General features: G+C 55.2%; 1 protein-coding gene across 1 annotated transcript in view; it reads right to left on the bottom strand.

Annotated features, from left to right (window-relative positions):
* MACF1 (microtubule actin crosslinking factor 1) overlaps positions 1-23107 on the bottom strand; it is a 112555-nt gene that overhangs the window by 30157 nt on the left and 59291 nt on the right. The window contains exons 57-60 of the mRNA XM_051807351.1: positions 21355-22826; positions 2545-2706; positions 2228-2398; positions 938-1104 (exon numbers count right to left, since the gene is read on the bottom strand). Of these exons, the coding sequence (XP_051663311.1) occupies positions 938-1104; positions 2228-2398; positions 2545-2706; positions 21355-22826 (1972 nt within the window). The remainder of the gene's footprint in view (positions 1-937; positions 1105-2227; positions 2399-2544; positions 2707-21354; positions 22827-23107) is intronic.

Here is a 23107-nt window from a genome sequence, read left to right as displayed (position 1 = left end):
GTGTTCAAGGCCAAGTTGGACAGGGAGTGGAGCAACCTGGTCTAGTGGAAAGTGTCCCTGCATATGGCAGGGGGTTGAAATGAAATGGGCTTTAAGGTCCCTTCCAACCCAAACCAGTCTGTGACTCTATCATTCAATGAAAACACTAAGGAGCCAGGAGTGGGAAGCAGCTTCAAGAATTAGAAAGCAGGAAGCAAAGCAGCCCTGTTCAGAGCAAGGTGAGACACCATGTCAGGCAAAGACAAAAATCAACGTGGAGAAACTGCAAATGGAGTTTTTTCCTGCAGCTGTGCCTTTAGGATCCAGTTTATCCCCCTGGGAAGATGGCAGAAAGGCTTCCCCATTGTGTAGCTTCTCATGGAACAGTTTGGGCTGGAAGGAATCTTTAAGATCATCTAATTCCAACCCCCTTTTTTTCCATCCCTATCACTATCTTGAAGATCCCTTGACATACTCAGCTTGTGGCCAGACTTGGTGTTTTAGGGCTGCTGAGCTTCTGGTCAAAGACAATCCAGCTCCAGTACAAGTTCTGGATGGACAGCCCAGCTTGTTGTCAGTGACTAAAAACACTAAGAGGGTCCAATCCAGCCCTCAGAAGTGTCTTCATAGCCTCAGATATCAGCTTAGGTAGTAACAAGCAACTCATAAACAAGATTCTGGCGGCAGAAAGGTGTCAACAGGATGTTAATGCTTACAGGAATAAAAATAACATCCCTCCCCTGCAGGGAAATTATTTAATCTGAGCTCTTCCCTGCCATTGTAAACCACCGTTATCAGCTCCAGCTCCCAAACAGCCTTTGATTTCCCATGTTTTCCAGCTGTTTCCAGGTTTCCAGGATGTACCTGCGCAGAAATCTCTGCCAGCTTCCCGAATGCTGTAACCCCGTGCCCCGGGACGCCGAGACCCGCAGGATGAGCTGGTCCCAGTCCCTCTCACCTGGCAGCTGCCCGGCCCAGCAGCCCTGCCCAGCGCCGTGCCAGGCTCTCCAGCTGCCCCACAATCTTCTCCCGATCCGCGGGCTCGGCCGACTGCGCGATCCGGTCGCCCTCCGCCTGGATCATCTCAACGGTGGCTTTGCGATCGTCCAGGAGCCGCTGGAGCAGCTTTGGCATCACAGAGAGACCAAGGAGGAGCAAAGTTACTGCACTGGGGCAGCAGAAAGGATTCCAGCCCTTGGAGAGGCCAGATCTCTAATTGTGGCTCAGAACCACCATCAGCACAGGGCTGAGACCAGACCCGGCCCAGGGGGAACAGCTCTGCCATCAAAACCAGCCAAAAAAATTATATAGTTATATTATATTACATTATAATAACAGCACGCTTTAATTTGGTCAGCCCTGAAGTGGTCAGGCAGCCGGACATGATGATCATTGTAGGTCCCTTCCAAGAGAAATTTCATTCTATTTATTCTATTCTATTCTATTCTATTCTATTCCCTTTCCTTCACATTTTCCTTTCCTTTTTCCTTTCTCTTTTCCCTTTCCTTTTTCCTTTCACCTTTCCTTTCCTATCCCTTTCCCCTCCTCTTCCCCATACCATTCCTTTCCCCCTTCCTTTTTCATGTTTTCTTTCCCCTTTCCTTTTCCCTTTCCCCCTCCCTCTTTCACACTATTCAAACCACTTCTGCGCCAGAGAAGTTTTCCAAGCCTTCCCCATCACACCCCCCCCCCAACTTACCAAGTTTTTAACTTCCACTTGAAATACATTTCCTCTTCCAACCTCAATAGGTTGGACCCAGGCTCGGTAAGAATTCATTTCTAAAATACTTCCCCCTGACCACACTTGACCTTCCCTCCGCCCGCTCCGAGGGGCAGGCGCCGGCCCGGGCTGTTATCTCTGCAAACACTCCTCGGGCCCACTCTTAACACTTTGAACATTCCCTTTGTCCAAACACCCAAACCAGCCCCTACACCACCAGCTCGCTCCTGACACAGCGGAATTACCGGCACAAACAAAACTCAGGGCTGGAAAAACACGGCCGACCAGCAAAACCAGCAAGCTTCAAGAGGCAGCGGGACAATGAAGTGACGCGGTGATTTAGGCGATGGAGATACTGAGTGTGGGCTAACGAGCTGCCTGTTCCTTACACTGGGATGTGGGCAACCAGGATCCACCATGAAAGAAGCAGGTTTGTGGGCATCCCAGCTGGGTCCCCAAAATACTGTCTGGTTGTCCCAAGCTCCCCCCCCCTCCCACTGAGCCACCCACCGCCCTGTGCTTGCTCACCTTCTGCTCCTGGATCTGGGCTTTCACCACCTTGTACTCTGCAGAGGGAGGTTTCTGGTTGGAGATGAGCTCCTCAGTGTCTGCCAGCCAGCTCAGCAACGGCTCCAGGGCGTCCTGAAACTTCCCGCAGTGCAACAGGGCCTCTTGCAGCTGAGCGACCCGCTGGGCCACCTGCACCCCAAACACAACCCCACTGCATGGTCAGGTTGGGGAAATGTCAATGCTGGAGCCCCAGCTCCCTGTCCACGACAGGCTTTTTCTACCAGACCCCAGTGGTGCTGAGAGAAACCAGTTACAGCCCCTCCCCATGCTCCCACCTTCTTGTTGAGGGTGTTCCAGCGGGTGTTGATCTCTTCCATGTCATGCTCCAGCCCCTGGACGTCACAGTTTTTCCCGGCACTTTGGATGAGTCCTTGACCAACTCCATTGACTTGCTGTAGTTTAACCTGGAGAGGATCCACTTGCTCCTTCTGGAAGAGCTGGGGGTGGAAAAGGTGGGAGAGAAAAGGTATTTATAAGCTGTAAGCTGCTCTTCCAGCCCCTCCACCATTCCATAGATACAACAGGCTTTCTTTTCTAGTGAAGATGTAGTAGCTACTTGCACTGATTTTATTAGAATTGTGCAAGTTTGCTCAAACTCCTCCCTCGCCTTGACCCAGTAACACAAATGTCACAGGAATCTGCTGCTGTGGAGCACAGCTCAGGACCTATTCACATCCACCTCTGCTTTTAAATGGGTAAATCCCGTATTTCCGAGCACTGGAGTGAGGTAGAGAGAAAAAACTGGGGAAGAAATGAGAGCATTGGCTGCAGCCAGCCATCAGATTGGGAAATAACGCTCCTGGGGAAAAACCCCAAGCAATTCTCACAGCGAAGCTATTGAGAACGGAGACCTGACATCATATGAGTTTTGTTAACCACGAAATTACAGGCAGCGAGGAGCTCGCTGTATTTCGAAAGACAAAGGCAATAGGCAATTAATGTGCGAGTCGTTTACCACGGATTTGGCACGGTCCTGCCTGGGAATCCTGTGGGGAAAAGCTTTTTAAACCAAAAAAGATTTGATAGGGAAGGGGGAGGAGAGCGAATGAAGCTCCCCATTGTCAAGAGAGGCAGCAGGGAGAATCCTGTTTCTGCAGAGGAGATAAGTGCTCTTTATCAGAGCTGGGGATCTGCTGGAACCACGAGGCGCCCCGTGCAGGGTTCCTCTCCAGAGCTGCACAGCCCGGTCCCAAGGGACAAACCTGCTGTATCCCCACAGCAGATAGCCCAAGCCCCAAAAAGAGGGAGCAGAATCCTTCCTGGCTTACTCTGCTCCCTTGGCCCACGGGCCCATGCAGAGCACAGGTCACCCCGCACCCAGCGCTGGGCAGGATCAGAGCCCTTGGCACTGTCGCAACATTTTCCCCTTGGAAAGCAGAGGGGATGGCAGCCAGCTGCCTGCTTTCTCAAGCGTGCCTCCTCCTCGTGCCCAAGAATGCATGGACATGGATGGCAACAAAAAATTCCCACTTGGATGCAAGATCTCCCCCAGCAGAGCAGCAGCTCGTGGAGGGCCCAGCTCCCCACACCGAGCCATCGCTTTGCCTCCAAAGAAACACAAGGCAGGTAAAAACCCCCAAACACACCAAAACCCTCTCAAAACCCCCAAACACAGTTCCCAGCAAGAGGCGTTGCTTTGACTTTCTTTGCCTCATTTCCAAAGAAAAAGCTGCTTCTTCCCAGCAGAGCTCAGCAACCAGAGGGCAGGGAGGTGTCCCTCCAGGACATGAGCAAAGGGTGAGCTGGCAGACACTGTCCAGAGCTGGCTGCTCATGGATAATTATTCCACAGTTATAAGAAATAAATGGTGATATGGAAGCACCGATTCCCCCGGCTGTTCTCCTGTTACTGTTTATATATGGAGTTGCTGGTTAGAACAGCCAAACCCACAAAAGGATCAGGCTGATAAGCCTGGCATGCCGGGCTGGTCCGAGCTCTCTGCACAAAACAAACTCCAGGGCTCTGAAGCAGCCAGGCAGGGAGGGAGCCCTGTGGAAAACCCGGACATCCAACCAGGGGTACCTGTAACGCAGGTATCAGCCAGTCTGAGAACCCAATGCTCCATGAGGATCCCTACAAAGACAATCTCACCAACAGCCCGAGGGTGAGCGTGTCCAACACCCTTGTTTTCCTTTGCTCATAAAAGATTCCAGTGATTTAGTTCATTAACCTCACTGTGACTCAGCTCTGAAACAAATATTTAACGACTGCCCTGTGCCAGGCAGGAGAAGGCGCAGAGCGAGGTGTCCTGCCCTGGAGAAGGGCTGGACAGACATTTTGGAGAGCAGAAGGACATCTGCTCCACCACACCTCCGCCTCCTCCTCACTCCCAGAAATGCTTCCCAAAGCATCCCCTCGCTTTCTGCTTCCCTCATCTCCCTTAACCCCAGCGCTGCTGAACGTGGAGCCTGGTGAGAAGAACTGGCATCACCAACAACCTTTGAGCAAGGGGAAGGTTTATGGGGTTAACAATCGGAGGTGCTGAACCTAAAATAAGGGTCCTACCACCAAGGACACACTGAATTTCAGGCAACAGACAACACCACGGAGAACCCAATGGCTTTTCCCTCGCCAAGGTCCTCTCTGGGTGTCCCAGCCTGTGCTCACATGGACCCCCCATGTGAAACCATCTCTCCAAAGCCCCTCCACGTGTGTCTCTCCAACGGGTGGTTCAGCCCAAAGGATGAGTAATTGCTACCAAATCGGGATTTTTGGCGCTGACTAACTTCTGATGTCTCCTTAGTGATAACTTCTCCCATTCCAGATGGCAGGAAATCAGCGCTCGGCTGTGGGAACTCCACCACTGAGGTCTCTCCAGGCAAAAGCCACGAGCACGGCACAGTAACGCCAATCCCCAAACGCCAGAGAGAATATGAGCCCCTTCCCAGGCGCCTTCTGAGCCTCAGCACCTTAGTGCTCGCTGGAAAAGCTCTACAGACAGCGATGACTGCACAAGACAGGAATTATTTGCACTTAATTCGTTTTACAGGTTTCTCTTTTCCGATATGTTTTCTGCTTCAAAGATGGGAACTACCCGCCCGGAGTCGGTGAGAAGGTTTTTCTGAAGTCTGTGATTTCCATCTGAGTGACCATAATGTACTTTACTAAGCCAAAAAAGTATAAGACAATAGTTGAGGTCATCGAGCAGCGAGCGCCATTTGCCTACCCCACTTATAAAATCACACAATTCCCCCCCCCCCCCCCCGAAACCTTTTGCCTGCCAAATTCAAGCCACTCTCAGGAGGGAGAAGGCTGTTCTGAAGCCTGAAGGACACAGATCGTGCGTTACTGAGTGGGCTCCCATCTCCCACCCACCCCTCGAGTGCGAAATAAAGCGATTTCTGCGCCTGAAGCCCCGGCTGCGAGCGCCCGAGCAACAAATACCTCGTTATCTGGAACGAATCCATCTGGTAGAGCAGGAGGCCCTTCTGCGACGAGAGCAGCAGCGAGGGGTCCCTCTGTGCCTGCTGGCACCTCTCCCTCGCCAGGGCACAGGGAAGTGGCACCACCACAGCTGGGAGGATGGAAGGTGTCCCCCAGCGCGGCCCCAGGGAGGGTTTGTGAGGCAGGTGCTGCAGCAGAGGGTGTCCCCAGCAGCTCTGGGATGGTGGAGCCCTCTGGGAGGGGGGGGAAGGCGAAAGGGGGACCCTCCATGCCTGGTGGCACGGAGGCACCATCGTCCCAAGCTGCCACCTCAGCTGCGGGTGCTCTTGCAGCAGGGTCATCCTCCAAAGCCAGCACTTCGGTAGGCAGGTGCTCCAGGATGGGCGGCACAGCCATGATGGCAAAGTCATCTGTATCCCCCAAGGCCACTACCAATGGCACGGGGTCACCACCAAGATCCCCAACACCAGAGATGGGTGGATCGGCTGCTTCTGGTGGCACAGTGGCAACAGGCACATCAGCAAAGGGTGGGGGGGCTTCCAGAAGCTCCTCCACCATCAAGGACATGGCAGGGGCGGTGGCTTCCGGAGGTTCCTCAGCATCCATGGTAGGATCCCCAGTGGCTGGTGGTGTCTCCTGAGCCTGGGGCTCTGGGACAGCCACATCTCCTGGTGAAAGTGGGTGGGCTGGAGAAGAAAGCTCCCCAAAATCCCATGGGATGGGGGGCCCTGCAGTGGGTGATGTGCCAGGAAGCCCTTCAGGGGCAGCTGGGCTGGCAGCACATGGAACCCCCTCACCCAGCCCTATGGCACAGCCCCAGCCAGGGGTAAACAGCAAGTCCATGTCTCCTGGCTGCAGGATGGCTGCTGGTGTCTCGCCATGTGTGACAGTCACCTCCATGGGGGGCCCCTCAGTGCAGGTAGCCCCTTCCAGAGCCATGCCCTGGCTCTGGGAAACCATTTCCCATGGGAGGTCCTCAACAGGCACCGGGAACGTTGTCAGAGCCTCAGAGCCTGGCTCTGATGCAGAGCCAGTGTGGAAAGGCAGCAGAAAACCACAGCAAACATCCCCACTCCCTGCCAGATGAGTCCAGCCATCAGCTCCACTCCCTGATCCCAAATTTGTGGCTTCATCCTCAGAAACCAGTTCATTGCCAACAACCCAGTTGGCAACTTCTGTCCTTCCAGGCAGAAGGTGATGGGTCCCAAATGGATCCATCCCCTCGATGCCAGCCTTGCTGTGCTGTGAGGGAGATCCCAGCTCCTCCACTGCTGTGTCAGGAGCTGGGAGCTGGCAGGGGGATACTTGGCCAGGACAGGTCTCCTTGGGAAGCTGTGACACTTCCCCATCAGGGACCAGCAAGTCTTGCTTATCTTCATCCCACCCCACTGGAGCACCGGGGTAACCAGTTCCCCCCAGTCCAGAAGGTGGATGTGTCCCTGTCTCAGGAGATGGCATCCCACCAGCCACCACCCCCGTGCAACTGCCCACCAGTGGGTCAGGATCATCCTCCTCCACCAGCACTGAGGAGCCTTCTAGGAGGGATCCTGGTCCTGTGGTGGCCACGGGGCTGGGGGAGGCCCCTCCATCCGAGTCCGTTGGGGTGACAGCCAAGGTGTCCCTTTCTGAGAAGGGCTCTGTCAATGGCTCCAGAGTGCTCAGCATCTGTGAGCTGCAGGTGACATCAAAGTCCTCCAGATCTGACACAACGGCAGAGTCTGAAGCACTGATGTCCAAAGGGGCCCTATGCTGACACCCTTCGACCTCTGACCCGGCCAGTTTGGTCGAATCTGGGTCCAGCACCTCTGAGTCCATTGGGGAAACCTGAACCTCCAGGCAACCAGTGACAGTCCCACCACACTCATTCTCATTCAGGCACTGCTCTTCCAGCTCCAGGAACATCTGCACAGAGTCCGTGTCGGACAACTCGGGACCTGTGGGGCTGGCTGAGTGCTCCAGAACTGGAGCAAAGTCCTCAACTCCACACTGCACCGCTGTGTCCTCGGTACAGCCCGTGCTGCCGGGGAGGGGGCTGCCGGCACCCCCTGGGGAAGTGCAGGACTGGGAGGTCCCTGGGCCAGGGGCAGAGCCATCCACCGGAGCAGCGGATTGTTCCCTTTCTTCAGAAATATCTGCCAAGCAACAGCTCTTCTTCTCCTCTGCCACCAGAACAGCCTTTCCTCTCTCTGACAGCGTCACCTCCTCCCACTCCTCCATCATCACCCAGCGCTCGTCCTCCTCAAATCTCAGCTCAGACTCCGTTTTCTCCCTGAGATTGGAGGTGATGAGAATATCCAGTCCCGCATCCAGCAGCTCCTCACTAAGGCACGGAGACAGGTTGACGTTCTCCACTGTAGAGTCCGACCCAGAGGGCTCCAGGGTCTCCTGGTGCCCATCGTTGAAGTTTCCCCTGATGAAATTCTTCCTGGCTCTTGGCCAAGTGGCACTGGGGAGCCGGCAAGCCCTGGCCAGGTCCCTGACACGGCCGTCACCGGCATTCAGCAAGGCCTGGCACTCATCCCGGGGACCGTCGTACCCATCCACGCTGAACTGCTTGGCCGTCAGAGCCTCGGCCGTGCCAGATGACTTGGAGACGTGTTCCAAGGTGAGAGACTCGGACATAGGCTCGCCATGGTCGGGCTGGCCTGGCTGCTCTGTGAGCATGGCACTGGAATCCCGCTTGTCCCGCAGGGAAGGGTTGGAGGCGCCCGCTTCCGACACCTCGCTCAGCGAAGCCCCCATCCTTTCCGCGAATTCGGTGAAGTTGGGCGGCATGAAGGACTTCCATGACCGCCGGTTGACGTTCTCCTTCCTCTCAGGGTTTGGTCGCCTCTTTGGTGGAGCCGGCGCCGGCTTGGAGACGTCACTGCTGAGCTTCAGCGCGTCAAAGATGACCCGTTCATCCAACTTTTTCGGTTCTGGCGCCCTGGACTCGAAGACGTTGGCAGCTCCCAGAGTCCCGTTGCTGGATATGGTGCTGCCATCCCCCTTGCCAAGGGTGCTCTTGGAAAGCTGGTTGAGCTTTGATCCCTGATCGATTTGCTCATTAATTCTCATTGTGTCGTATATCGATCTCTGGGGCACGTAGCAATCCTCTATATAACCATCCTCATCCTCGCCCTTCCCCAGGCAAGTGCGGTTCTGCCGTAAACAGTCTGGCCGGCTCAGTGGTTTGCCCATACTCTCGTCCTTATGGATGACGGAACCGCCCCGGCAACCTTTCGCCCACCACGGCAGGAAGCATCACATGGCCAGCAGGTCCCAAACCCACCGTGCCAGGCTCTAATCCCAAAGCAGCGACCCTACAGGGATGGGATGGTGCACCGGCAGCACCGCGCCGGCTCAGCAGCCCGACCGACGGTCCCAAGCGGTGAAACAACCCATCTCATCCCCCAGGCCCCCCTAAAAAAACCCATCCATCAGCAAGTCATCCGAACCCAACAGCTTCGATAAAATATTCCAAACGGTTCAGCGACAGAAACGGCGGAAGAGTTTGAAGCTCCTGAATTATCCCGTCCGTCCTTCTTTACTAACAAAGGCACTGCTTGTCCCGGCCGCTCAGGGCTGGCAGCACCGAGCGGCTCCGCGCGTTTTCTGCCCAGCTCCAAGTGCCGTGGGAGTCCAGCTGGTCCGAATTAGCCTCTCCCCCCGACTCTCGTGTTTTCATTTGAACTGAGCTTGTCAGCGGATATTCGTACAAGTTTAAACACAGGAAGTTCTTCATTCAGGGCAAACTCGGAGGTTTCCTGTCTCAAAAACATGATGGCATTGTTGCTCCCCGTCACCTCGCCCGGTGCCACCGGGAGTCACGGAACCCCCCCAGAATCCAGCCGGCGGGTGCACGGCGGCAGCGGCACGCCGCGGAGTCCGGCGGTGCAGCAAGGCTGCTGGGTTCTTCGCTTTTTTTTTTCCGCTTTCTCCCCAGGAAAAAAAAAAATTGGCTATAAAACGCATCCAAAAATGGCAAAGGGACGGAGCGGGATGGAATCCCCTGAGTTGCCTCCGGGAGCCGGCGGGGGGGACGCGGAGCAGCCGCGGCTGGAGGCGGCTGTTGCCGCTGCTGCTGCTGCTTCTTCTCCTCCTTCTTCTTCCTCCTCCTCCTCCTCCCGGCCCCGCTCGCACTAACTTTCCCGGCGGCCGGTGCCGGGCTGCGGTGGCTCCGCGCCACCGGGCGGCCCGGCCATGGCGGGGCCGGTCCCCGCGGCGATGCGGGGCGGACCGGGGATGGGTTGGGGTGTGTGGAGGGGGTCACACACACACACAAACACCGGGGCCGCCCTCCCCTTCCCCGCCGCTCTCGCCCCCTTTTGTGCGCGGCTCAGCGGCCGGGCCGGGGGCGGGGGGCTCCGCGCCGCCCCCGCGGGCAGCCCCCGGCCGGCGCGGCGGGATGCATGGCCGCTGCCTTCCTCCTCCTCCTCCTCCTCCTCTTCTTCTTCCTCTTCCTGCTCCCGGCCGCCGCCGCCCGCTCTCCTTCCCGCCGGCGGAACAAAAGGCCGAGCCGCGCAGGCCGCCGCACGCCCCGGCCCCGCCGCCGCCGCCAGCACCGGCTCCCGCGGAGCTCCAGCCCCGGCGGAGGGCGGGGGGACGCGGGGGCGGGCGGGGGGCGGCTCCGCGGGGCGGGGCGGCAGCGCCGGGGCCGCCCCTTCCCCGGGCGCCGCGGTGCCTCCCGCGCCCCTCCGCACCGACCCCCCCGCCGGCCCCGGGAAGGGGGGACCGGAGCGCGACCCGGCTGGGGATGGCGGGGGGGATGCTCGGTGGCAGCGCGGGGGTGGTCCCCGCCCGCCCCGCCGGGGATGGCCCCTCCTCCGGGGGGAGGCGGCAGCCCCCGACAAAGAGCAGCAACGCCCTGGCTCGGCGGCGGCTCCGGCTCCGGCTCCCCCCGCCACCGGCCCCGCTCCCCCGGCCCTTTGTCCCCGAGCCGGCGCTGGGTGGGGGGCTGAGACCACCCCCCCCGCCGGGTCCCCTTGCCTCTCACACCCACCCTCGCACAAAGAACCGAGTTATTAAATCATTAAACCCCCAAACACCCCCAAAGTACCATTTTTGCCTTCCCCATCGCTCTGCCAGAAACCCGCCCGCAACTTGCCACCGTCAAGTTGCCCATCACCCACTGCAGGCTCTTTTCCTAAAAATCCTAAATTTTAGAGCCTCGGGTCTAGGTCAGCATCCTGCTTCCCCCCCCCCACCCCCCCCGAGTTCTGTCACCCTCTTTTCCTCCCCCAAAAACCCTTGGGTTTAAGACACAGGGAACATTGAGAGCAGAGAGGGAGGCAGCCCGGGCGTGTGAATCACCACTGCGAAGTGATGCTGAGGGAAGTCACAGACTTGGGAGAGAAAACAGGAGGGTTGGGAACAGCCTCCATGCATCTCCAGGCAACAACCCGCCCCACCAGCCACCCGGCCTTCTACTTTGGGATGAATTATGGAATCGAGATAAAAATACAAGGTGTTTAACACAGAAAAACGTGCAGCATGCACCCCAGAAGTGCCAAGACCGGGAGAATGGGACTTCAGTCTGCACCTTGCTGTGCCACAGCTTCTCCAAAACCTTCCCACCCAGCCATGGTGAGCCATGGCTGTGTTACAGCTGAAGGCTGAAGCCAAAGGAGACAAAATCCTGATTTTTTTGGATGCAGGTGCCTGCCATCCCAAAAACCCCAAGGCTTGGCCAAGGTCACGGCATGGCTTTAGTGGGAGTCTGGCTTCCCCAGCCCCAAACCCTTGGACCCTTCATAGCCATGTCTCAGCACCAACTGGACATGGAGCAGCTCCAGCACCACATTTTGTTTTTGGAGAGATGGAAACGGATGTTTTGTGGAAGGGGAGGGTTCAGGGAGAAACGCCCGTTAAACAGCCCTAAGTGCTCGTTGGGAATGTTTGCACACCGGGACATCCTTGGAACCCCTTTTCTCCATCTTTAAATATAACCAAGGAAAAGAGAGGGAAGTGGGGAGGGAGCAGAGATCTGGGAGGAGAGTCCAAGCAGCCTCTGGGGAGCCCCTTTGCCCATCCAGGGCATGTCCCCTCCATGTCCCACCGAGCCCTCCTGGACGGACGGACAGACAGACGGTCAGGGCTGGCCCTGCAGCCTCCTCCAGCCCCATCTGCCAACACTGCCAGAGAGTCCCAAAGCCCAGATTTTTCTCCTTGGCGGGGGATACTCCAGCTCCTGGTCCCTGGTTATTAATCCAGCACAGCTGAAACAACAAGAGGATGACGGGGCTGTGCCAGCGCTCCGGCAGTGCCGCCCCCAGCTCCCCTGCTACCACCTTGGCTGGGAGCTGGCGGAGCAGGACCGTTACCGCTCCGGGGCCCCTCCGTGAGGAATCCCAGGCATCCGGGCTGGGGCGAGGAGGCTTTTTGTTCCACTGCGAAGAAGGAACGATCTCCGACGTGGAGCTGCCGTTTCACAGCCAGAAATTCTTTTCCCATTTCCTCACCGAGTCACGTGCCAGGAGCAAGCCAAGTCTTCCTCCAACACATCCCCCCCATTTCTAAGACCATTAGGGAAATATTGGGCAAGGACGAAAGCCAATTAAAAACCTGCTGTGCCTGGCCCGAAGATCCCAGCCGGAGCTCTTGCAGGTTCCCCAAATCATGGCTTTAAGCCTCCAAGTGCCACCCCAGCAATGGGGACAGAAGCCAAACGGTGCTGGGAATTGCAAGGTCAGGGCTTTGCTTGAGCTTTGTGTCGGTGCAAGGGATGGATGGAAAGGACCTGTCTGAACTTTTGTCCTTTTGGGTGTCTCCAGGTGCCCACCATGGCAGTGATGGGCAGAATGGACCACCAAGACCCCTCATCTGGCTCTCGCACGCCCTCAGCTAAAACCCACCCAGCGGTTTTCCAAGACTTTCTCCAAGTAGCAGCACCTCCATCTGTCTCCTGAACCTGTTGGTTCCAAGCTTTCCTCATATGGCCACCAGCCCCAGCACGTGTCGTCCCTGTCACGGGGTGATGTCACCCTGTTTACGGCTGCGCTCCATCCCGCGCCGCTGCCGCCACTGTTTACATGGCAAAGCAGTATTTGGAAGCCAATATATTTTTAGCTTTCTTTTAATGCATCTCAGCAGCTGGAAGTGAGGGACCTGTGTTATGTGACGAGCAAGAGAGCGCAGAGGCAGCTCGAGATCTCTGATGGACGCGTCGTTAACGAGACCAGGGCACAACCATCAAAGCTTCTTTAATCTTCACCTTCGTGCCCTTCCTGCCCTGGGATTTGCGGCACCTGCTCGCCAGCCTGGATGAGGGTGGATGCAGGAGAACTCCTGCCTTGGCACCATCAGCTTTGGCCCTACAGGTCATGCTGACCATGCCATAGAGTCATAGAATAGTTTGGGTTGGAAGGGACCTCAAAGCTCATCTTATTCCTAACCCTGCCGTGGGCAGAGACAGAGCTCCAAGCTCTTTCCAACCTGCTTCTCTGTCCCCCATGTCTGACTCCATGACTGTCACTGAGCTGGTGGTGACAGGAGGGACCACTGGGTTGGGACACTGCATGTCCCATCAAGGCAAAGTGGGTGAACCCAAATGCCTCCGGCCCAGAGGGGGGACTCAGAGCACATTTGAGCCTCCCTCAGACACTGCAATAAAAGCAGAAAGCCAAATCACACGCCCCTAAAATCTCCCTTAGAAACCGCAGTTTAGGTTTCGCTGGGATTTTTACCAGAGGATTCACGTTTTCAAAGCCTTTGCTGTGTTTATTGGAAGGTCAGAGGGATTTCTTTCTCTTTGTGTTGCTCTCCTCCTAAACTTGTTCCTTTTCCCCTGATTGCTGCTCTGGTGCCACGTGGGCAAGCCCTGAGCTCCCAGCTTGACCCAGGAAGGAGCACCCAGGCTAATCCCATCCTGCCATGCCACTCTGGGTGCTCCCTCATCCCCTTGGCTTACAGCTGACTTCAAACCAATTTCACATCACAGCTCTACCACTACTCAATCCCTCTTCAAAGGCTACAGCTGCTCGGGATGCAGGGAGCCAGCACATCTTTAAATCAGCCATTTGGAACCCAGAGCCTGTTAATTTGGGACTCTCCTCCGCGGGGCTGTGGGAGGAAACCTCGGCTGGCTCCACGGGGGTCTGCCCCTCCACTGGAAAAGTTTTAGAAAGAGGTTAAAACCCAAACCCACAGGGAAACCCTTCTGCAGGTTGGATGGACAGGGTGGTTTTTAATTTATTTTGTTTCTGCAAGGGTGCAGGGGCTGCACCGCAGCACTTTCCCTGCAAGGCAGCTCACATAGATGTCAGTATAAATAATTCTCCCGAATGAAACCTGGAGCCCACGTGTTACAGCAGTGCTCAGGCACAGCCCTACACGTGGCATTCAGCACTCCCATGGAACCCCATCTTCATGCACAGAGCACCCCAAAGGTGCCTGACAGCAACTTGAGGTGGAGCTGTGAGAGAAGAGTAGAGCCACATGCCAGGGTCTTTATGGCCAGGAGGTGAAACTCACCAAAATGCCCATTTTTGTCCTCAGCTGCCCAGTTTTCCTGCAAATTCTGCTGCCAGGCTTTGCTCCGGTGCTGCATGAGGGTGGATGAAGCATCCTGGGATACCCAGGCATCCTACTCCATGCTCCCAGTGAATCAGCACCCACGGGCAGGGTGGTGGGTGCTGCCACCCCACTGCCCACCCCAGGGACATGGAGAACTGCAGAAGCTGCTCCTCAGAGTAAAGGGGGACAACAGGGAGAGCCGAGGGATGGGGTGACTAATAAACTGCTCATAAGGCTCTTTAGGAAGTGAGGTAAGTGTGTTATCATCCAGAGAATCCTCTGGATGGGAGACATTTAAACCACTCCTCGGGCAGGAGAATTGGCAATTGTTCTTGAAAGGCTGCAGTGACTAATCCAAGCCTGAGCCCCTTCCTGCAGAAGTCCCCATTTGCTCCAGACCCAGTGGCCACAGTCCCTCCCTTCCCTGCTGGAGAATGGCAACTTTCTTGGATGCTGTGGGAGACGGGAATGTCCTGTGTTCACTCAACCCCACACTTCCCTATGGATGCCCCCTCCACAGCCATGTGCTACTGGGACCGGGCTCCTCTCCCTCCTCTGCTCAGCCCTTGCAGACAAAAAGCTTCCCATCTCCTCCTCCCTCAGATCCTCAGCTCTCCCGGTCTTATGCAAAGCTGGTATTTTTAGTGTCTCCTGGAAACACTGTGAAGTGTCATCACCACCAGCTAACGAGTGCTCCGGAGACAGGACATTCCTCCGGCCATCTCCCTCAGCTGGGACCTGGCAGGGTCACCAAAGCATCTGCAAGTGGGTGGCTTTGGAGCAGTGACCCAAGGTGGCTCCTGAAAGGCACCATTTGATCACAGCTTGACTGTTTCACGGTCAAGAAAAGAAAAGGAGGGAGGAAAAAAAAAAAGCCTCGCTATGATTTGGTCGATCTCAGCAACTCTTGGCTTTATTCGCTCTTGTTCTCGGCTCGCTCAGGATCAGGGAAGGGCCTGATGACACGTCAAGGTCAAACCCACCCGTGGCTTGCTGATGAACCAGCACACCGGCAACGTTCCCTTTGGGAACAATGAGCTCCAGGCACGTTTGCTCTTTCCTCTGTGATAAAATTTATATCCAAGGAATAAGGAGACTGCGGGGGCCACTCACACCCACGTTCCTCTTGTGCAAACACAAGATCACCAGGTTAGAAGTGCACCAAGCACCACCAAGGACCTGCAGCCTGGGCCACTTGGCCCAGCCAGGCTCGGTGACAGCCCTGTCACCCGGCACAGCTCATCACCCCCCATTTCTCATCCTCTTCGCCAGTGAGGGGAGATGGTGCCTTTAAGGCAGCTTAACAGCTGTCAGAGAGGAGGCATTTCTGCGTGTGTTGCTGATGCTGAAAATACAAGCCAGAGATACTTTAAGTAGGTCTGGAAAGCGTTCAACGAGAAGACACCGTCGTGCAGCCGGTCCCTGTTCCCAGCCCAGTCCCACCCAGCTGCTCCCAACTGGACGACTGTCGGGAGCCGCACGCATTCCTCCGGGGGCACAGAAGGGTTAAAAATACCCTCGGCCAGGCTGGGGCACAGCAAGTGGCAGAGTGTCCCTTCCCTGCCCCATCCCATCCCATCCTAGAAACCCAGCTCCGCTCTCCCACCTGCTGGCGATGCAGCCCCCAGCTATGGGGTCTTTGCTCTATGATGGGGTGTGGAGTGCCCAAAAAAAGCCTCCCCGGATGCTCGGGCACTGCCTGGGAGCACATGTGCTGCTCGTGGTGGCTAACGTGCTGTCTCCAGAAATTAAGGCTTTGATTTGGGTGTAAATACCTTGTGTCATCAGCAGGCCGATTCAGTCCTGCTCTTTGGGTTAGCCCTGCGATCCCAAGGTGGGATGCTGCTTCTCCTCTGCCCATCCTCTGCCCAAAAAGCAGCAGCCCCGGGCAGCAGCATCTGGGAGAAACCCAGGGACACGGGACAACAGTGATGGGCACCAGTGGTATTTTCAACAGCACCACTGAGTCAGATCCCTGCTGGAAAGGTTGGGGGAACTGAGAGTCATAAATAGAGTGCTGAGGAAAGCTGACATCCTCCAGCCAGGAAGGGGGGCAGGAGGAGGGCACGGGAGTGTGCGTGGGCTCACAGAGAGCACAGGCTAACGGCTGCTTCCACTTAGGATGAAGTGGGGAGGACCCGGGGCAGGGTCAGACGGCGGCATTGGAATGGCAAGATGAGTAATGCTGGTTAAGGCTTCACTCACTGCATCTCCCCCCCGGGATTCCTTTCCTGAATTTTTTTTATTCAAGCAGACAAAGAGGGTGTTGGAAGCCACAAGGGCTGCGCGGGCCCTGGACGACCTGACCTGCTCTAAAATAAAAAGGGAGTGCGGCTTCAGTTATTGCTGTCTAGGGATTCTCCCTCCCTCCCTCCATCATCCAGCATTAAACCTTTACTGGTGTGACAGAGCAGTGCCCGAGTTCACTGCACTGAGCAACCCCAGTTTCAACCAAACCTCCCCAAAAACCCACACACCAGGAGGAAAGGCAGGAGGCCTGAAATCCCACGTCATCCCTCCGCTCCGCGCAACCTGCCTTGGCAAAGCCACCTCCCGTGGAAGGTCGATGATGCGACAGACCCCCTTCCTCTCCCCCCCACCTCCTCCTCCTCTCTGGCTGGGCCAGGGTGGGGTTTAATTAACCCTGGGAGGAGAGGTCCCGGCTGTGCCAGCTGCGGCAGGTCCCGGCTCGCCGCATTCCTCCGCCGTGCCCCAACGCCCGCGGCAGCCGCGGGCCAAGCGCAGCTGCGGGGCCCGGGCGGCATCAGGAGGGGGGACAACAAATCCACGGAGGTCCAGCCACACACAGGGACACGCCACCAACTGCCCCTGCGCCCGTCGGGACGCGACGGCGGCCGTTGGGTTATGTCAAGTTTGATGTTTTTCCTTGGGTTACGTTTTGGGTCGAGTTCTCTGGGTTCTTGCAGAAATCCCTTCTGACTGTTGAGTGCAACGCGGAAGGAATGCAGGCTGAGCTGATCCTGCTCTCATCTTCCTCACGGGGACAAAGTGTTCCCAGCAAAGCAAACCATTGTGGCATGATACAACTGAGAGTCTTCTCTGGCACGACTGCCCACAGAAGCTGTGGCTGCCCCATCCCTGGAAGTGTTCAAGGCCACGTTGGACGGGGCTCGGAACAACCTGGTCTAGTGGAAGGTGTTCCTGCCCACAGGAGGGGGGTAGGAACTAGATGATCTTTAAGGCCTCTTCCCACCAAAACCATTCCATGGTTCTATGAAAGGGGAGGGAACAGCACCCTTCCCTCCCAAGCATTGCTCTGTACTGCAGCAAGCCCCAAAATCTCTGCCAGCACCTTTGACCCAGGGCTGAGTGTTACTCTCTGCTTTGTAGGTGAAATGTGGTAACGTTAGAGTTTGTCCAAAAACAACATGGTGAATCAAAGAAGGTCCCAGCTCAGAGTTGCCAACACCAAGCACCAGCCAGGCTTTGAAAGCCAAGTTCAAAACCCACTGCATAAAAGATAAACAAAGCCCAGCTCGCTCAGCCAGGAGGCCAAGCTACCCCAGCACAGATGTCTTCCCCAAAACACCCAAAAATTTGATTCCATCAGCTCCGTGGGCCCAGGCTGATGGATGCTCTTTGGCCAGACAGGACAAGCCCATGCCTGGGGCTTTCTGGCACCACAGTTCCAAACCAGCAAACCTCACCTCTGCTTCTTCAGCGTGTAAAGGAGGGATGAGCCACTTGCACTGAGCAGATCAAGCTTTATCCCATTAGTTTCACAATTTTTGGGAGGAAGGGTTCTAACTCAGGGTTTTCCAGCTTAGGGGTTGCTGACACCAGAGAGCACGTGATGGAGAAACTCTCTGGGTCTTCATGTGACCCCCACCTTCTCATCCCTACCCGGGGAATCACTTCCCTGGGGAATTCTGCTGTTTGCTAAACTGAATCAACAAAGCTGTTATGTTTAGTAACATCCCAACTGTAGCTCATTTGATTCCAGTCATTAAAATTTAATATTAGCGTAAGCTTTGAGAAACCTGAGCTGACAGCAGAGAGAGGGGAGGGGGAAGAAGTGCCCCAGCCTGAAAACTCCTACGAGGAGCTCTGGCTGGTGGCTGGTGCTTGTCCCTCGTGCTGAAGAGCACGACTTGGCTGTGTGAAGCTCAGCACAAAGATCCTTCCAACTTTCAGTACCTTTTTATACAAAAAGGGGCCCCTCAGAGAGGCAGCAATGGAAAGGGAATCACTTGGGTTAAACTCCCGCTGAAGATCAGGAGTTAAAAATGAGGTTCCTTTGCTCTGACAGCTTAACATGAGCTAACCCCATGTTATTTCTTCTGTGGCATTGCTGGATCCAAAGCGATCCATCAGGATGTCCATATAAAGCACAGGCTCCAAACCACAGAAACGCCTCTCAGCTGCACTTGATCTCATCAGAAAACGAGGGGCGAAATTAGATGACCCCTTAGAGCCTCCTCCAGATGGGTTTCTTATGATCCTCTAAAAATGTGGTGCTCCAAACCAGTCCCTGCCTAGTTTTCCCGCACTCCAGGTCCTTCCTGCATCGCTGTCCTGGCTCTTGATGGCCGTGGGAGCCGGTGTGGACTCAGCCCCTCGGTGGTCCCATCCCCAAAATCGCATCCGCTCGCTGAACCGAAACACCTCCTGCAAACAAAGCCTCCCCCCCGAGCAGCTGCTTCCCACCCTCCCATCGCTGAGAAACCCGGCCAGGAAGAGAAACTCAGAGCGGGAGAGGGCTCGTCCCTCCCAAAGCCAGGATTAGTCCCTCTGTGACCTGGGAAAGGGGCTGGGGAGGGTGGGGGGAAGGAAAGGAAATGCATGGATGGCAGTTTTCCAAAAGTTAAGGGTTTGTTGGAGGTTGTGGCCTTTTGGGGCAAGTTAAGGGGATGTTTGCAGGAAAGGAAAAATACATGGGATGCTTCAAACATAAGCTGCTTCGAAAGTCATCTGTTCCCAGCCTCCATCAGAGCCTTCAATATATCTTCTTTATTAAAATCTGGACACAATGAGTCCAGAAGTGCCCACCTTTGTCAGGACTTCATTGGCAACTTGCCTGGAGCCCTGGGGCCATGCCTAATTTGCATCTCATTTACACAGATGTTCATTAAAATTAATGCCTTAAGACATAATATCTGCCTGCATTTGAGCCTCCTGGACAGACAGACCGCGACCGCTCCCGGAGAGCCCCAGTCACCCCATCCATCACCCCATCCATCACCCCATCCTCCCCCCAGTGCCACCCCCAGGAGCACTGCCTGGCTGAGGAGCTCTTCTGGTCCCCCTGGACACTCCGGGCGTGCATCTGGTTTGCAAGCCAAGAAGGGAAAAAGAGTTGTGATATTGTCTTAGAGAGACAATTCATTGAGAAATAAAAGCCTGGTACAACCAAGGGAAGCCCCCCCATGGTCCCCACTTCCCACAGAGCCCAAGCCAGATTTCTCCACCTCTCTCCCTCCTGCACGTACAGAGGACAGACAGTCCCTGCCAATGCCCTTTCCTGTGCAGATCAGAATCAGGGAGATTCCAGCTCCTCCTTAGAGAGGATTGGAAGGTGAAGCTTTGCTAAGATCTGCTCTGCAACACTTAGGATTTGTGCAGAGATCCCTGCTCTCTGGATGCAGAAATCCTTGCTCCCTGGATGAACCGTGCATGGGAGGAACGCAGGAATGCTGCTGCGTAACCACAATTGCTCCATCCACCCCTCGTGCTTCTCCCCCATTTTATTCTCAGCCATTACAAGGCAAAACCCTCCCCTCTCTGCTGCAACTTTCACTCTCCCACCAACGCACACCCCAAGTGCACCCCGTGGCCTCGATGGCCAACAAATGACTCCTGGTAAGGACACCTCATGCCCCCAGAGCACCCTTGGCTCATGCAGCCCAGGTCAGCTGTGTCTTACAGGGTCATCCTCAAGGTCACTGAGCTACACAGACCATGTGCAAACCCCTGTGATGGGTTAAGCTGCTCCTGCAAGCCCGGCCAGCCCAGCAATCTGGATTTCGTCATCGTTCCTAATGGGAGCTGCTCAGCCGGGAATAATCCCTTGCTCTGCAGGAAAGGTTCACTGATTTTAAGTCCTAAAAACTCCTTTTTGGATATATTTGTTCCAAGTGACTGTGTGGTGTTTAATGATTTGAAGTTAAATCCTTCCCGTCGATATCAGCTCAAAGCAAAGCGCTGCCCAGCACAAGACAGCAACACCATCAGATGAGGCTGAGTTTGTCCCATAAATAACACTTACAGCTATTTTTCGGATAGGCAACCCCAAAACCAGAAACACCTTGTCCTGGTGAAGGTTTCACAGACATATTAAAGCGGTGGAACGGGATCAATTAGCCATGAGATGAAAAGTAAATGGCTGTAAAACTGCCTTCCCCTCCCGCCCCCCATTAACACCAGGAAACGAGCAGCCAGATGTAAATCAGCCCAATCATCAGCTCCTGAGCACATCAGGAATAGAAGTTTCACAGCAAGAGAATTTCTAAGCTGTATTAATATAATTAATGTAGTGTAGCAGCATGACCCAACATCATAATACTGTATAAAAATATATCAAACACACTCCAACTCTTCCCTCTCACAGCATTTCATGCAAGTCTTGATGGTCCCCATCAACTCCTTGCTGGAAACGTGAACAGCCCACATAAAACTTCACCTTGGTTTTACTTCCTGTGTGCATCCCTTGTCCCACAGTTTATCTGTGGCTGTATTTGTACCCAAGAACCCCAAAGTGCATGTAAAATATGGATGTAAAAAGTGAAGTGAACAACAAGCAAGAATGGCAGGCCAGGTAGAAAGACCTGCAGAACGCTCTGATCTGGACTAGACTCTCAAATGTTGCCAACTCACAGCTCAGATGGACTCAGAACCATCCCTCCCTCCCCCAAAAACCTAAATGTCAACCACCTTTACCAGCCCACGAGGTGTTGGCACATCAGCATTACACATCACCAGGAGAACAGGGATTTTCCTCCCAGTCGCAAAATCCTTCTGCACCTTTTCACCGCAGACTACCAAGTCCACCAGTTGATCTTACACTCTCCACAGCAAGGAATGTTTTAGCCACCAAACCCACTCGAATTACAGCAACAAACAACAAAGGCACGATGGCTCAGAGCCCAGAGGTCCCACACAAAAAAAAAAAAACCCGTAACACCAGGCAGGCCCTCAGAACACCAAACACCACTTAAAAAAACCCCCAACATTACAGCATCAAGACTTACCTTGAAGTCTGCCAGCTGCTGGTTGATGGTTTCCACCTCCGTTCCCACCACCCACTGCAAGGCCTCGTTCTCCTCGGCCGCCGTCGTCATGTGGGTCAGCTCCTTCAGCCGGCCGTAGAAGTCCTCGACGCGGGACAGCGTCGTCTCCACCTGCTCCTGCCGGTTCCTGCCCCTCTCTGTCAGTTTGCTGCACTGCTTGTTCAGCGTCTCCAGCTCCCGTTTCAGTCCTAACAGATCAGGGCTCCCTTCTTCCTCCAGCATCTTCTTGCACTCGCTTTCGGAAGCTTCGATGTCCGACTTCAGCCTGTGGAGTTTGCCCAGGAAGGCGCGGACGTCCTCGGCCTGGGACTGGAGGCTGTCCGAGTCCCTCCCGATGGGGCCCATGCTGTCCAGCTCATCGTCCAGGTCCGCCAGTTGAGAGAACATCTCCCTGACCCGATTATTGAACTGGCTGATCCCTTCCAGCTTGTTTTCCATGAGCGCACAGCAGTCGTTCACTTTCTGCTTCGCAGCCTTGAAGTCCTGCTGAGCCACTTCAGCCTGGCTTAAGAGCTGGGAACAGTCGGATCCGTCTGGAGCATCTTCTACCAGACCTTGAGTGAGGTTTTTCAGATAATCCACTTGTGGCTCGAGGGCCTGCAGCACCTCCTGCTGTGCCCTGAGCTTCTCCAAATTCTTGTTGCTGCAGGCTTGTGGCCCCAGGGCTTCGTAGATCTCCAGCTGGTGCTTCGCCCCTTCCAGCTTCTTCTCAATGTTCTTGAAGCTCTCTTGAAACTCCTTGAGCCTCTGGGACATTTCTTCAATGGAGCCAGTCTTGGCTTGCAGTTCTTCTGTGATGGCATCCATCTTCTGATTGATGCCAGCCTTCTCATCCCGGATGTCATCCTCATCCGTCTGGGAAGCATCAATCAGGATGTCGGCAGCACTGTTCAGCATCTCCAGCAAGGACCGGCGCTTCTCCACATCACTCAGCATGGCCTTTGACCTCAGAAGAGTTGCCTCCAGCTGCACTGGGTCCAGAGTTACCTCCAGCTCTGCCACCTTTGCCTTGCAGTCCTCCACCCATGGCAGGAGATCCTCCGTGTGCCGTTGGTACTTCTGAGCTTTCTGCAAACAGTCCTTGAGTTTAGAGTGTCTATCAGCAGCCTGTTTGCTGAGCTCTTCCCAGTGTGTTTTCAGGCCAACCAACTGGTTTTGCAGAGTGGTCTTCTCCTCCCCAGGCTGGACTGAAAGCAGCAAAGATTCTCCCTCGGCTACAATCATCTCGTAGGAGCCACTGTGTTGGTTGAGGCTCTTCTGGAACTCTTCTTGTTCCTGAATTTGGCTCTGTAGCCTCTCCAGTTTAGCAGAAATCGGTTGGCTCTGAGCTTGCTGGCACAGTTTGTCATCTAGCCAGGTCCTGAGTTCATCAAACATATGCTGGAACTGCTGGGAACTCGCAAGTGCAGTCTGGAGTCGGTTCATCCGGTCGGCTGGAATGGGAATAAGATTAGAAGGCGACAATTAAGCTGAAATCAAATAAGCAAAGTGCAATTATTTAAAATCATCTCATATGTACCAACTGTGTTTTGATTAACAGGAAGGAGTTTTCCATTGCATCACCAGCCTTTTTGCTCACTAATTCATAAATTTCTTAAGTAGTAAGAGGCAATGATAACACGGTTGTCTCGGTTCTCCTGACCAGTCTCTAAATGCAACTTCTTAGAAACCAGAAGATGTGTCCCCAGATTAGAGAGTGGCCACTGGGGCTCCT

Source organism: Manacus candei, unplaced genomic scaffold, assembly GCF_025592945.1.
Source record: "Manacus candei isolate 608988 ecotype Guabito, Panama unplaced genomic scaffold, ASM2559294v1 h1tg000070l, whole genome shotgun sequence".
Classification (NCBI taxonomy): Eukaryota; Metazoa; Chordata; class Aves; order Passeriformes; family Pipridae; genus Manacus; species Manacus candei.
This window is presented reverse-complemented; position numbering and strand designations above follow the sequence as displayed.